The 15,537-nt window shown below is 39.7% G+C and overlaps 1 protein-coding gene across 1 annotated transcript in view; it reads right to left on the bottom strand.

The window, feature by feature from the left end:
- LOC119741779 (ras GTPase-activating protein 1-like) overlaps positions 1–15,537 on the bottom strand; it is a 39,695-nt gene that overhangs the window by 2,081 nt on the left and 22,077 nt on the right. The window contains exons 7-22 of the mRNA XM_038217675.1: positions 14,605–14,636; positions 13,686–13,738; positions 12,494–12,641; positions 11,572–11,650; positions 10,183–10,318; positions 8,705–8,787; positions 7,307–7,465; positions 6,722–6,963; positions 5,490–5,739; positions 4,501–4,806; positions 3,755–3,870; positions 3,208–3,294; positions 2,711–2,778; positions 2,012–2,106; positions 1,718–1,795; positions 65–187 (exon numbers count right to left, since the gene is read on the bottom strand). Of these exons, the coding sequence (XP_038073603.1) occupies positions 65–187; positions 1,718–1,795; positions 2,012–2,106; positions 2,711–2,778; positions 3,208–3,294; positions 3,755–3,870; positions 4,501–4,806; positions 5,490–5,739; positions 6,722–6,963; positions 7,307–7,465; positions 8,705–8,787; positions 10,183–10,318; positions 11,572–11,650; positions 12,494–12,641; positions 13,686–13,738; positions 14,605–14,636 (2,055 nt within the window). The remainder of the gene's footprint in view (positions 1–64; positions 188–1,717; positions 1,796–2,011; positions 2,107–2,710; positions 2,779–3,207; positions 3,295–3,754; positions 3,871–4,500; positions 4,807–5,489; positions 5,740–6,721; positions 6,964–7,306; positions 7,466–8,704; positions 8,788–10,182; positions 10,319–11,571; positions 11,651–12,493; positions 12,642–13,685; positions 13,739–14,604; positions 14,637–15,537) is intronic.

Raw genomic sequence — 15,537 nt, 5'->3', positions numbered from 1 at the left:
TTGGTGCAAAGCTACTGCTTTATCTTGGCTTTGTGTCAATTTAGGACTGAGGTATTCACTTTACCTGAACTACACTGAGTTGTTGCAATTCCTTGAGGTGTGTAACACACAGTTGGTGCAGGGCTGCTAGTTGCCTGGCTAGATCTATGGGAGGTACTTCACTCGGTGGTGGGATTTCGCTGACAGTCTGTGCAGAAAGTGTGTAGTCAAGCCAGAAAGAAAGACAATTGAATTTGAATGTATTTTCTGGCTGCACGTGTCTGTGGGACGTAGATTCAGCAGCTTCCATGTGTCATTGCAGGATGAAAACAAGAAATTCAGACAATTGCCCCTCACCAGGTTCCAATCTCACCCAAATCAATTTCTTTGTGCAACCTCACAGTGCAAAGCTGGTTTGTGTGGCTCTCTTTGGAATATAGCACTGCGCTGCAGTTGGATGAACGTGAGCATCAACTGATGTTTGAATGCATGGGTTCAACGAGAGTTACATAGCTAGGAAAACTCATGATTAAGGTCTTTATAAGCAGAGTGGCCCATACCTGGTCACTTTTGGCCATGGAACAAACTTCCAGAATACATTAGAGATACCACCTCACTGCATACATTCAAGACACTCCTGAAAGCTCACCTGTTTCAGGAAGTGTACCATCAATATTTTTTCTTCTTTTTGGTGCCCCATCAGTGCCTTAGAGCAAACTTTTTGATTTTGGTGCTTTATAAATTTCTTTTGATTGATTGATTGATTGAAAGCTTGCCTATTGATAAGATGATATACCGTCGGGGTGATGTAAATCAATATTAGGTTTTGCCCTTCACCGACGTATAAACACTATATACTCAGTGTGCTACCTCCCGAGTGAAGTTGAAAAAGAATCACTCGGGTGGGACTCGAACCCACGACCTCCTGCTTTCTAGTGCAGACGTTTTACCACTCGAATCACCGAGCTTGTGGGATCGGTCGACTAGTTTGAATCTGATGTACATGTAGCAGCCAGTACAGCAATTGTAAACTATTCATAAGTCTTGCCTAGTCGAACTGAAACCGTAAGTCTAATTTAGGACAATATTGATATTTAGCATGTTTAGTCAATCAGTCAGTAGGTGGCTCAGTCAGACAGAAGATGATTGGCTCAAATGAAAATTTAAATACAATGTACATCTTTCTTTGGAGGAGGGGGGGGGGGGAGAGTTAAGAGAGAACGAGATCTGACGCTCTACAAAAAAATACTGCAAGTGAGACTTGTGTGATCCCCCTGGCATGCTGGCAGTTTTTATACAGTCAGTTAGTACAGATACTGTCAGTGTCCCTTAGCATAATGGAAGATTTCCATTGTTTTAGCAATAGTGACCTTGACTTTTGACCTGTCGGCCCCAAAAGCAATAGGCTTCTTGATAAAACTACCAAGAGCAACCCACAACCCAAATTTGAAGTTCCTAAGTAAAGTATTTCTCAAGTTATCGCGTTGACAAGATTTCTATTGTTTTAGCAATAGTGACCTTGACCTTTGACCTGTCAGCCCCAATAGCAATAAGCTTTCCTAAATTAAGTATTTCTCAAGTTATCGTGCTGACAAGCGTTAACCTAACCAAAACATAACAGACAGACAGACATACAGAGATACACACAAAAAGAATACACTATCGCAATATCCCCCTCCAGCTTACAGCCAGGGGGATAATAAAAACCCTTTTAAAAGGATAGTACAAAAGTACTTACCGCTAATTCGTTGAGGAAGTGGCACATTCTCCCTTTGTTGATGACGATGAAAGGGTTGATGACCACCATGTAGGCCTCCTGCAAATACAAAAATACGTGATTGAGAACATCATTGCTGTTAGTGACAATCACTTGTACATGTAGTGATTGCTAGCCCCATTGTGCTATGCATGGACAACATGAGATCCAAAAACACATTATAAGTTATAACCCATCCAATATGCAGAAATGGAAAAGGGAGAATATTTTTGTGAGTGGATGTAATAAAGTAACCACATGTCAGTTTGCACTTACTTTGTAGTTAGCACCAAACTCCACCTGATTGGCCAGATTTTGTATCGCCTTGGCAACAATCATGAGAGTGCGACTTGCCATGGGTGAGGCAGCCTCTGCAAAAGGAACGTACAAAACAAAACCCTTGAAACTGAGAACATTTGCTGAAAGTGGGACTTTGACTAATCTAACCAAACTTTTTTGTCCCCAATGGTAAACATTTCCGTTGGAAATTGGGAAAAAATGTAAGACTTCAGAGCTGTTTGAGAAAGGTAGATTTATATCTCAGTGTGTTTCAGTTGCTTTTCATATTAAACAAAAACAAACAAAAATCATAACAAATCCTGTTTACTGAGGCATCTTTGCTCTGTTTCTATGAGCGAGTTTTCAAAGTTTTAAAGTCAAAAATCTGTAATTGACTTGTCTTCCGATATTTTGTGTAAAACGTTTGTAGCCCACAAAGGTGGACAAAAAATGTACAGTGATATGCCTCATCTTGTGTCACTTCAAAAACTGAGCAACATAAACACATTATTCACGAAAACTATGGACAATCCTAGCTCTGTGCAAATTGCTTTATACAAATGTATATCTTTGTAAGAAACCTCAATTCGTGGAGTAATCAACTGAAGTTACAAAGGTAAATGTTCTGCAAATTTCTCTGCTGTAGGAATATCAAAAAAAAGTTTGAGTTGGTGTGACTACCCGTACTTGTCTTACCTGACACAATGTTGAAGAGTCTTGGATTGAGTATTGCAGGACAAATGAGTCGTAGAAAGATGAACCCTCTGTGAAATGATAAAAATATAAATGAACTAAACAAAATGGACGTCACTATGAGTTGGCAAATTTGACAGTACCAATTTACATCTGCACTTCTTGCCAACCATGGGTTGGCAAACTAGGAGAGGTCAACGTTGCCAAAAAAAAATTTTTTTTAAGTTCTTTATGTTTCCAAACATATCATTGGATTGTTGAAACAAACAAAAAACAAAAAAAAACCAAGAGTTAATAAAAATGCCTCTTTCTCACAAAATGAGTTGTTAAAATGGAAACTTTTTGGCAAAATCTGTTGCCAGCCACGGCTTAAATTTAAGCCCTTGTGGCAGCCCTTACAACATGGCTTTCATTGTTTACAAACAAAAGAAAGGTCTATTCACATCAGGGTATTAATGCTATGAGTTGTCTGGTAAATTGCCAGATTGAATTGAACTTACCCGACTGCTCGTGCTGTGATGTTGGGATCATCCGGCCATTTCTGCTTCACATCTTGCTTCAGACACCAGCACAGATACCTCAGAGCCCTGAGAGGAATGAGTGGTGCAAATCCATGGGTTAATTAAAGAGTTTTCTTAGTGTTATCAACAAGAGAATGTTAGACTCATTACAATGCACAAGATGTGAAATAGCCTACAATCGTTTTCGAGATTTATGAAGACTGCCAATAGTATAACAGATATGAATACTTATGAAAGGTAGAAACCTTTGATGTTTGATGAGCGGTGGTCACATAAGCCAAGGGTCTTGTGACAAGAGGCAATTTTATATATGCAACTTGTTCCAGGCAATATCCAAGAAGAAAATGACAACCAAATTTTAAGTCCCTGTAATGTTTTGAATGTAAATGTAATGTAAACTGTTGGGAAAAATGTACGTCACTCTTCACAACAATTCCTTTAGGTGTATTGCGTTGCCTCAGAGTTGCCTTTTAAAAATTGCTTTGTGTAACTTGGCTACAAGGCTCATACTGACAACTTGACTTACGGAGGGCACATACTAGCTGAGACGAATATCGACTCGATGATTTCCTTCAGGAACTCCAGCAGATACTGACAGTTCTCTGACACATCGTCGCCCTTCTCAACCTTCAGCGGGTTCAGCTGTGGGAACAAATGATCGCAATAAGCCCCTGAGTTGTTAGTGTCCAGTTTAAGAACCGATCAAGTTTGACAGAAGTCCCATTTGTGTCCCAAATTGAAATTGAAATTGAAAATTGATCAGCAGTTCAACTGGCTCATTGGTAATGCAATCATAGCCATGGTTTAGCAGGGTTACAAAACTAAACCACACTTTAAGGCACATAGAATAATTTGCATTTTTCCCAAAAGTAACCAACCAATTTATTACAAAAAAGCTTACTTGGATTTGGATTAAAGATTTTACTGGTACTACACACCCCGTAAAATTATACCATCTGGACTTGCTGTCATTTCGAAGAAATCAAGAAATGTAGGTGATTTCCAACGATCAGCCAATTGACAGAAATATAGAGTGATATAGACAAAGTTGTGTTTTGTGATCAAAAGCCTGTGCATGGTTTTTCACTGTTTTCTCGATAAGTGCAATATCCACTGAGTTAAAACTTCAAAAGGTTAGGTTTTGAACATTCTTCTTTGGATTTTGAGTGGTGTTATTAATGGAAACGAACAAAATGCATGAAAAGCTAATGATCCTATATGCCTTTGATTATAACTTACAACTTTATCATTGCAAGCCACAAGAAAACCCACCTCACACGAATGCTTGGACTCCATGATCTTGATGATGACGTTGTGCAGTGCGTGCTGCACAAATTCCTGAGCTGTTATCTTCATGTACTTGTCCATCAGCGTTGTGGCCAATGTGTTGGACCGAAACAGCGTTGACCTCTCCTCTTCCTTCTCAATCTCCCTGCCGTTGAGTTTCTGCAGCAGCTCCACCTCTTTCTGCTGATGCCTGAAGATGTCCAGCAAGACGCTGGCAAGATGGGACCGGTCCTTACAGCAGGCATCTTCCAGGGCATAGATGAAGTGATAGTCACTGTCACCCAACACCAACTGAAAGAGCAACAAGAAAAAAGTCATTTCATACCCACTGGGAAAACAAAAAAGGGGATTTCATGACATCTACATGTACAGTTACAGCTTGGGCTGTAGAATTTGAATATGTTTGCATGTTCCCTTACAAATTTGCTTTGGTCTTACTTAAAAGTATCTTTCAGATTTTTTTTGGAGAGATTGCAAATGATCCTATTGCCTGTTTAATGTTTATTGTTCTGTGAAAGTCATCGGCAAATCCAGAACCATGGGGGGGGGGAATAATAGGGGGCTGACCTTTGCAAATTGGCTTAGTTGATGCTAGGGGGTGCTTTTTGTTCACTTTTGTTCTTATTTTCTATTAAATTTCACAAATCTATGGCGGGAAAGGATATGAACAGACTACAGCATCAATTTTAAAAAAGGGTTGTCTTCAGGTCTTCCTCTTCTGTTTTTAATGATTGAAAAAAAAATTAAAATAAATTAAAAACCTCTCTCAAGGATGCACCAGTGGTATTGATTAACATCCCTTCCAAAGAAATGACCAAGCTAGGAACAGGGAGATGGAATGTGAGTGGGCTTTTATTTTTTAGATCAATTTGGGGTATACAACGAAAGAATATGACGACAATATGTCATCTGCAGTGAAAAACGGCAAGATACCCTGCAACTGAGGGAGGGCTACCATCCCTGCGGCAACATACCTCCTGAAGACTGTGGTATTCCTCTAGAGGCATAAGCGTCTCTTGAAGGAACTGGGCCCTGGTTCGTATCGAGCCCATCTCCCCCCGTCCCTGTGATGTCAGGGCGATCAGCTGATACCACTGGTCTACCACCACCCCGTTGGGTAACCTCTCTAGGAGCAGGGTGGTCCTGCAGAGGGGTATGGGCTTGGCTCGCTTGGCGCCGTTGAAGACGTCTATCGTGAAGGAGTCAATGTCATCAGGGAAATCGCTGATCGTGAATAAACAGAAAAGTAAGTCAATGTAAAATCAGCCACTTGCAAAGTACAAATAAAAATATAGGTATCTACAGTGTAAATATACTGTCTGAGATAATGAACAGACAAAGGAGTTAATGTAAAAGTCAGCCATTCAGAGAATGTAATGAAATGTGCTGTCTGATGCGTTGGACTCTTTGCACAAGTAATCCCTTAGCAGTTACAAAGAGGAAGTTTTAGGAAGTTACAAAGAGAAAGTTGGAACGGACGTTTGAATGCATTACCGCTGGCACCTGACACTCACGCGAACATGCAAATTAGTTTGTGCACACTCAGAACAAAATAAGTTGTGCGTACTTTAAGCCGTATGCACGTGATCCAGTATGCGCATGTGATGTGTCCCTCCCACCGGATCTTTCGAGAAGGGTAAAAAAGCACCAGCTACTGTTCGAGTATGGCACTGCCTAGGGTGCTGTGAAGATGACCAATGACAGCATGACAGCTAAGAGAGGGTACTTCGATTGGTTGTAGTCTAAAAAATGCTTGAGTTCAACACGTATACTGAAAAACTAGCTGGTAATGTAGGAATTGAACCTGGGACACTAGAAAGGGTGGTCTGAGTATATGGGCTTTTGGGTATACATGTACATATGTTTCTGACCATTCAGACAAAATGTATGCTGTAAATGTCCAATGATTGCACACTCCGACTCAAGTTCGAGTCGTTTCCAAATATTTGTATTTTTTGCAAATCTGCTTCAGCTGTGTGACCAAACATTCATATTCTTACTCATTCAAAGAACTCGGTGCTCAGCCTTGATGCTTAGGTTTGAATTCCTCTTATACAACTTTGTATTTTAGTAAATTGGGCGCTTCCTTGATACTGACAAACATGAAAGAACCAGTGACCCTGCATCATTAACCACGAACAACTTCCAAAAACTTAAGTGATGTTTCGGTTCTTTAAAACCCCATGTATACCATGTCCCTACTCACTCAAAGACAAACTCCTCGCTCCAGACAGGGTCCGGGGCCGGCTGGATGGGCGTACGAGCCACCTTGATGTTGTTCAAGGAGATGACGCAGTAAGGATGCGAGATCTGCCGAGTAGGGATCTTGTGGGCCTCTAGGATGTGAAGACTGAGGCTCTTGAGCTGCTTGATGCCTGAGGTCTTGGCCCTAGTGGTCTGGGTCCAGCTGGCCTTGCTGCAGTGGGCGCGTAGGATCTGGGTCCATGTCTGCATGATTAGGAAAGAAAGGGAGTAGAAGGGTTCCCAGAAAGAGTATCACCATTATATCTAAGACCTGATTTTGAAGTGACGTCCCCGGTCAAACGTGAACACAAGACACAAAGAACTGACGCTGAGAAACTACAAAATAATTCACAAATTAATTACATTCACAAGATATAACAAAAATCAGGATTCGTTGAGCCAATGCCTATTTAGTCTTCACAATTTGAGTTATTAACCTAGTAATTAAGTACAATTTGATTATCAAATTCATTGAGAATCTCAAATAAATATTTTCATACAACAAACCAGGAAAAAGACAAATTTTGTAAATGGGTTAATATAGTACCTGAGCCAGTTGCGGTGTTTCTGCGTTCAGATAGAAGACTTCAAAATCACCCAGCGCACGTACAACAATCTGAAAACAGTTGGGTCGATTGAAGAGGCTCTCATGGACCATGTAGACGGAGCAAAACTGGAGGTCAATCATACCCTTGGGCTTGGTTTGCTGAAGAATGCAGAGAAAAAGAGGAAAAAAAATGTTAATTGCATTTGTGTATCATTGTTATATTGTCACAACATTTACATACTTGTACAATTATCCTTATACAGTTATAGTCTAGGGGCTTAGATGTTGTTATTGTTTGATACGCGATAACCTGCCGCCCCGATAACCAGCCGCCACGAGAGGGCGCTATCACGACCAACCAATATCACCCACGAACCCGTCAGAACAACGTCTAGGGAATCTCGTATTGGTTGTGTAATGCGCGCACCTGTTTGGCCTAATATATGAAGCACGCAATTCAAAAAAAATTATAGTAGTTCCGAAGCAATCTCTCAAATTTCTTCCAGTGCAATAAAAGATGCAGCAAGACCTTTGTGCGACTTCACTGGTCAGCTCTTTTGTTATGTGTAGTATGTGTGGGACTGAAATTGGACCGTAATTGCCTGAAGAAGTCGCGCATGCGCATTAGTTTCCCCCATTTTTCGGGGGGAGATTTCAGCAGATTCCCTAGATGTTGTTCTGACAAGTCCATGGGTGATATTGGTTGGTCGTGATAGCGCCCTCTCACGGCGGCGGGTTATCACGGCGGCGGGTTATCGCGTATCAAACAATAACAACGTTTAGCCCCTAGACTATTATCCTTTTTTTAAAGCGACCATCACATGACGTTTACACTGCAATAAATTTTGTGCAAATTTCCATTTCTCTGAAATGTTTGCAGAATATGAGTTATCCTTTTTTAGTTAAATATTTTGAAATTTTAGTTAAGCTGTACTTTTTCAAACGTTCAAAATATTCCATTTTTTTTCTGACAACTGGGGGCGCTGTTGCTGTGCTGTTTCACAGAGTTCAAGTTGGTTTTTTAAATTGTGAATACGAAAATTTGCTCATTGAAAACATTTGTGCATAAAGTTTGCTCATTGATTTACTGTTGTGTACTGGCACAACAATGAATTACCCAAAACAGAAAATTGATGACAGCAAACAAATAAAAAAATCTGGCAACTTTTGATGCTGAAGCAGCTGTAAACACTGATGTTCCTGCCTTGAGTGACAACACAGTTTTGCTGAAGAATTTGGATGAAAACACGAAAGACACCAAAATACCTTTGAAAATAGCAGTATGACAATTAAGGTAAATGTGACACAACGGTGCATTTCAAAGACTACATTAGAAAATTCTATTACATTGGTCCTTTAAAATAAACCTTTTCCAACTACTAAGTCATTAAACCTTACCCTATCATGTTCAAAAAAGAGCAATTGCTGATCAGTACTGTTCAGGGAAAAGAAGTAGGTCTTCCACTTCTTGTGTTTGGAGCCTGGAAAAACAGAAAGAAAAATGGAGGGTTAGACTCTGCCAAATGGACGCCATGCACAAGTACCCCCTCAACGGTTCAAAAGGGAGAGTTGGGGGAGACCAATGGGAGGGACATCCAAAATGCACTGATGATGACACCTGATGCCCGACGCTGAAACCAGTGCAGATACGCTGCCGCGTTCCTCCTATTAGGGCTCCCGAAAGTGTTACTAAAGCCCCATTTACTGTTCTCGCACTGTTCAGAGAAAAGGCACAATCCAAAAAATGAGTTCGTAGTTTGGAAAAATTCTCAACTTTTTGAGGGCAGATTAATATGCGTTACACACCGCTGTTCCATGGAAACTATCAAAGAATCCAGACCTAATGTTTTCACTTTCAAGAATTTCAAACCTTGTAGGACAAAGATACTGACATTAATGAAGGGAGAACGCAAGAAGTCACTTAACAATATCCTGCATACAAAAGAAGTTGAAGAATAATAATAAAATATAAAATATCCATGGTGAACAAAATATGAGGCAAGCCAAAAATGGTCCCACACCAATTTAGTCAAAGGGATCTAGGTAGGCATATGAGATAATTTGTTTGGACAAAGGTGAGCCTTTGGCAAATCTAATTCACAAGTGACAGTCAGTGAGGCTGCGTCTGAATTCTATGGCTAAGGCTTAAAATTACACAGGGGTCTATGGGACATGGCTGCAGCCACTTCCATAGGTCTATGAGTCAGTGAGAAAGGTACAATGAGGACTGTAGCCCGCCCTCTTGGACCAGTACAATTAACAGATTACAATATGTAATTTTTGAATTAGTAAAACAATGGCAAGTTTGGGAATAAACTTTGAATTCACCACGTTCTCACTGTTTATACTCCCACAATGGTTTTTTTTTTAAGAAACATGTACATTGGATTATTTGAATTTGTGGTAATTTCATGAAATGGCCTGATTTAAGGGCTATAAATTTATACATCGTTCCACTGAGCTGTTCAATGTTTTGCGTCTATTTGTGCAGGAAAAAAACACCAAGAAAAAGTGTTTCCTTTTCAACCATCAAAGTGCGACTTGTGGAATGTGTCGTGATTAGAACCTATAGATCACAGGGAGTGTTTGCGAGCTTTGTTGTGGGAAAGATATACATAAATATACCTAGTGTACCCAAGCATAAAACATGAAGTAAACAGCCGCCTTGCGACCGTTTAACATGTTTAACAGATATTGCACAGGAGAAAACTGTGTTCTCAGCAATGGTTAAGTCCTAGCCACGTCGTTAGTACTTGAGAATGACAGTATACCAGGCTCAACGATTTCACAGGATGTTTGCAGTTTCAGGTTTTGAGTGTTTGCAAATGATCCTTTGAAGCCTCATTCACTCATGTTAGGTCCGGTTATCTACTTACTTTTCTTGCTCAGGTAGCCCTGCTTAGCGATGTGGTCACCAGATCCCATCATGACCAACATGCCACTGCTTCTCCTCCTGCGAATGTCCTCATAGTTGATCATGGGCTCCGGGTTGATGCGGTTCATCTTCAAACTCTGCAATTTTTGCAAGATCGGGGGAAATAAAATGGTCAGGAAAATGTACACTATACCAGTGCAAAAACTTCAATCAATTCTTAGGACCACGGCACACAAGGAAACTTACAGGCAACTTGTCATTGGCAATCTCCAAGAAGAAAACAAAAGGCAAATTTTAATTCCATGTAACATTTTAAGGAATTTCCATAAACTGTTGGAAAAATGTAATTTGTTCATCGTGAAAGTTCCTTTACTTGCCTGCAAAAAATGCCTCGGGTGACTTGGTCCTAATTTCCAACTTCTGAACAATGTAAATATTAGTAGGGGGATTTTTTTAAAACGACGGTTGGAAAAATAATTTATTCCTCGTAAAAGTCTGAGGAAAAAATTAATAGGAAATTATCCAAAAAAGTAATTTTTTTGGGGGGGAGGGGGGGGCCAGGGGTGAGAAGGGAGGGGGGAAGGGGGCATACAATTAATAAGTAAAAGCAGAAAGCAGGAAAATAATTGAATTACACAACTACTAATGGTTATCACTTTCTGTTCTATGCTTTCATAACAATACTCTCCCACATATCAACAACTCATATTATTTGGCCCCTTTTCATATTTTTACTGGGAATATGCCAAGAAAGACAGAAACAACATCGTCACTGCCCTGCAATGACAACACACCCAGGATGAAAAGGAAGGAAATGCAAGTTAAAGATGAGGGAAGAATGATCCCCTAGATACTTAATCTGAATAGGGGTACAAGCCAAGGACAGACGGTGGACTTGTTATTGTTGGTGGGAATTGAACCAGGGATACTGGAAATGAAACCACCGGCAGATTTGTGGGAAAAGGGGGATAGGAACAGTAGCCATGGTCCCCTCCCCTCCCCCCAAAAAGTGTCAATTTTTTTAAATAATTAAAACTGAAGAGTGAATAGTGTTTTGTAATGGATGCTACTCATCCCATTTTCCTCTATGAATTCCTGAATTAGAGACAGAAAAAAATGGAAAATGGTGAAAAAGACTGCCCTCTAGCATCAAACAATGTCCAGTCCTCCACTCCCAATTTTTGTTAATCTGAAAAGAACCCCCCCCCCCCCAAAAAAAAAACCACACCAAACCCTCCCCCCCCCCAAAAAAAAAAAAAAAAAAAAACCCACCAAAGTCTGGTTCTGGATCTGCTGGTGAATGAAAGAGTATGCTAGAAAAGTAACCATACCTTTTGGTGTGACTACATATCAACAAAAAACTCTTGAAATGACAAACAAAATTGGCTACCTTTGGTACAACCGGTGCGGCTAACTTGTAACCGTTGACAATCTCTTCTTTCTTGTAATGGTCAATTATGGCATCCAAACTGCAATTTGAAATAATAAAAAAACACAAATCACACCAGCCCTTACATTATTACTCAGTCATGCTTGGCAGGAAAGTCTTCCTTTGAGCCAGCATTTCAAAACCATTTCTTGTTCATGGAGTATGGATACTGGTCACTCTATAAATTTAACGTCCAAAGTGTGACATTTTTCCTGTCCTTGTTACCTCTGAACTTTGTAATTTGCCATTCAAGTATCATTGAGAATGATTTTTTTTTTATTTGTTGAGTAGGTAGTTTGCTATTCATGCATGTAATGAGCGGTGTGCAGTTACCAGTAGTACAAGAATCAGGTACACCTACGCTATTGAAGTAAAACACGGGTATCCGTATAATCCTAAAACAATCCTAACCCCAAAATTCAAATCCTGGAAGTTGTCTGAAGGACTGCATAGCTTTACGTTGTAAAATGCAACTTTCGCGAGCGTCATCTATGGCGCATTAAAATACACATAAACATAAAATCTGTTTTGGTTTTCCATGTAGCGTGGTTCTCATTTTGAAAATTCTCCACAAATGGCATTCAAAACTTTGTCATTGTCTGAGAAGTTACTAAGTAATTTGTAAAGTTGGTTACGGGTACCCGATCCCATAATCTGGAACCAGTTCCTGACATCAGCGGACAGGTACTCGGTTCGGATGCACACCCCCTTTTCATACTCACTCCTCGAGGACAACTGCATCACAGAGTGCATCCATGATTATTAAATTATAGATGTCAGATGTAACAGAGACAGCACAAAAAGTGGACCCAATTTATAGAATAACCCATTTGACATACTACAAAAGGGACCGGGGGGGAGGGGAGAGGGTAGTTGTTGTCACCTGTGATAGGTTCGTCCACCCATTATGTAGTGATGCTGCTGTTTCTGGATTCGGAACCTCTGGATTGTCGTGGGACCACGGAACGAGAGAGAGTAGTCGCCGGGATTCTTGTCGCTGTTCCGAACCAGAAAGCTCCCCACGTCACCCTCTAATCAAATATAAATAAAAACATTATGCATGTGATGTCATTGCAATATATGCCAGAGTAGATGATTACATGTAGGTCATATTGTTGCTTGATTAAAAGTGCTGTAAGGGCACTATATTCAGAGCAAAAACACAAAAGAAATCACGTTTATTGAAGCAGTTTAGTAACTTCTAAAACAGCTTAAAACTAGAGGTTTGCGTCTGTTGTTACAAACGCAGAGTGGTCGGGCAGGCAATTTGTTCATTAAACACTGCCGAGTTGAGTTATGAAAATGTTTATGTAAGATCAGGAAATTAAATCCTTTCCAGTACAATCCATTATTTTGTTTAAAAAATGCATCTTTACCAGAAAGATTAATACGAACGATTTCAAAGAGTGGTCGGGTGTGCCCGACCACTCAATTACCATTGTGAAAATGTATTTTCTGAGCTGGAAAAAAAGAAGAAGAAGCTATGTCAATAACCTTCATATTAGTTTATACACTGTACATGTACCCCTAAATGGCATTGTTTCAGTGTCCTTTTCGCTCAGGAAAGACCTTTGCATTAATACAAAACAATAAATTAATAAATACATTTCTGGGGCAAATCGTCCTTACTCGCAGCTGAGAAGCTGAATTGCGAAGGATTGCAATTACAACATCATCGAGCCGGAGGCATGTTAAGGTTCCTTAGACAGTCGCCATATGACCCATGTCTGACCAAAGAGCACAACCAGATTGAAAGTGTTGATTTTTGCGGAGGGAGGAAAACTGGAGACCCTGGAGAAAAGCTCTCGTGGCCCAGGAGAGAATCAAAGTACAACTCTACTCACATGTGACCCGAGTCGGGAATCGAACCCAGGCTACAGCGGTGAGAGACGAGCGCTTTACTCGCTGCGCCACCCATGCCACCCATAAAATGGGCTGGAAATTGAAAGGTAGCTTTTAATTAACCTCAAACTTAAAACTTATTTTGCACTGCTTGACTTTATTTAGGTTCTAGTCTAGTTTTCATTGATAACGATTTGAAAAAAAAAAAACCTGAAAGTTTTTCCAAGTCTTACCCTTGAGTAGTAGGTCGGCCGCAACTTCTTTGGAGGCGTTGGCATGGTACCAGCTGAGTGACACACAAAATGACGAGGAATAACATATGCCACCAAAAGATAACAATGGACTGAATCCTAATCATTACAATGTAATTGATGACTGATGTCGTGCATCTGGAAAGTTTAAGTTGATTTGAAAAAAACTCTAATTTGATTTGAAAAAAAAAACCCCACAAAACAGAGAAAATTTTACTGTAGACTTTATACAGTATTTTCCAATTTTTAATGGCATACATGTAAGTGTGAAGTGAAAAACGAGGAAATCAGCTGATCCGAGGAAAAGTTGCATGTCTGAATTACATATTGTTAAATTCAATCATTCCTCAAACTGTAATGCTTTTAGAATGATTCAAAACTTCATTTGTATACATGTAGCTTCATTTCTTTTCTTTTTTACTGCTTAATGGCTCCCATCATTTTTTTTTTATTTCTCCAGAAATATTAAAGGCTTCCAAAGAGACGGTTTAAATTTAAAATGTGTTGCTGAGGCCATCTTTTGCTGAATTTTTCATCCTTGTATCCCCTCTTCATTGGGGTGGGAAGGGGGGGGGGAAGAGGAGAGGCAGAACTCAACATTACACAACACTGCCACACAAACTGAAAGTAAGTGAAACGAAAGAAACACAACTCGCATTGTTGGTTTCAATAAGCCCCAACATCCGGATCCACGCTAAATTTAGACGTTCCCCTGCAAAATTGATTAATAATGAAACTCCTTCGCTAGTTCTTGTTTCGTTTCCGATTGTTATTGGGTAAGGTTCTTCTGTCAAACTGCTGAAACACGACAGAAGTGAGGGTTCAAGTGATGCAACCTAAGTACGAATGATTCATAACAATAATATTTACATTATGCCAATGTTGTTAATTGACTACTTACATTTTCCCTTCGTTGATGTCAGTATCTTTGTCCTGTAAGCAGAAAGGATTGAAACAAGTGAGGATTCAGGTCGAAAATGAAAAAAAAAAACACCACTCAAATAAATCAACTATAGGGCAGTAAACAAGATTAGCAAACCATAGCAAGAATTGAACTTTTGCATCTAAAGGACACGCACATGTGGGCATAACATAAAACTCAAAAAATTCAAAATGAGAAAAGAAAAGCTTCAGCACAGAGGAGAGTTTTGTTTTTTCAAACTATCCATTCTAGATGAGATAAAAAAAAATTTGAAGACTGAAACATATTCCATACTTTCTAATAAGTTGATTCTATCTCGCAACAAAGTTTTCCATATAAATCACATTCAACATGTTCAGGAAAAATAAGATCTGTTCATCCTGTGAAGTACAATGTACAATGTAGGTGTTGATTATACCAGAGCTGTGAGTTACATGTAAGTGCACAGTACATCCGTTTATGTACATGTACCGTACGTAGTGTACGGTATCTTCCCAAATAATGACTCTACATGTATGGGTGTACATGTATGTGTTCATCTTTTCAAACTGTGGACGAAAAATACCAGAGAACAAAAGAGAACAATATCGTCCACGATTCCCAGCATACGTTCGCGATTGGGGTCGTGTACAAAACCTATGGGAGTCTTCCTAAAAAGAGGGACAATAGGACGTCCACGATCAACGGTGAACACACGTTTGGGTGTACAGTATATGAACATGTACCATGTGTACCATGTGTACCAAAAAAATGATGCAATGTGTGTAAACAGCCTGTCTCAAAAAAAAATGGTACAATCAGAAAAAAAAATTGGTTAAAAATGAAATTTCAAAATAAGTCATTCTTACTTGGCATAATACAGTGTATTAAAGAACAAAGACTGGGCTTTCCAATAGTGTTTGTTTGATCTTA

The sequence above is a fragment of the Patiria miniata genome, unplaced genomic scaffold, assembly GCF_015706575.1.
Source record: "Patiria miniata isolate m_02_andy unplaced genomic scaffold, ASM1570657v1 HiC_scaffold_5, whole genome shotgun sequence".
In the NCBI taxonomy this organism is placed as follows: domain Eukaryota; kingdom Metazoa; phylum Echinodermata; class Asteroidea; order Valvatida; family Asterinidae; genus Patiria; species Patiria miniata.
The sequence above is the reverse complement of the archived record's forward strand: the minus strand, read 5'-3'. Positions and strand labels throughout refer to the sequence as shown.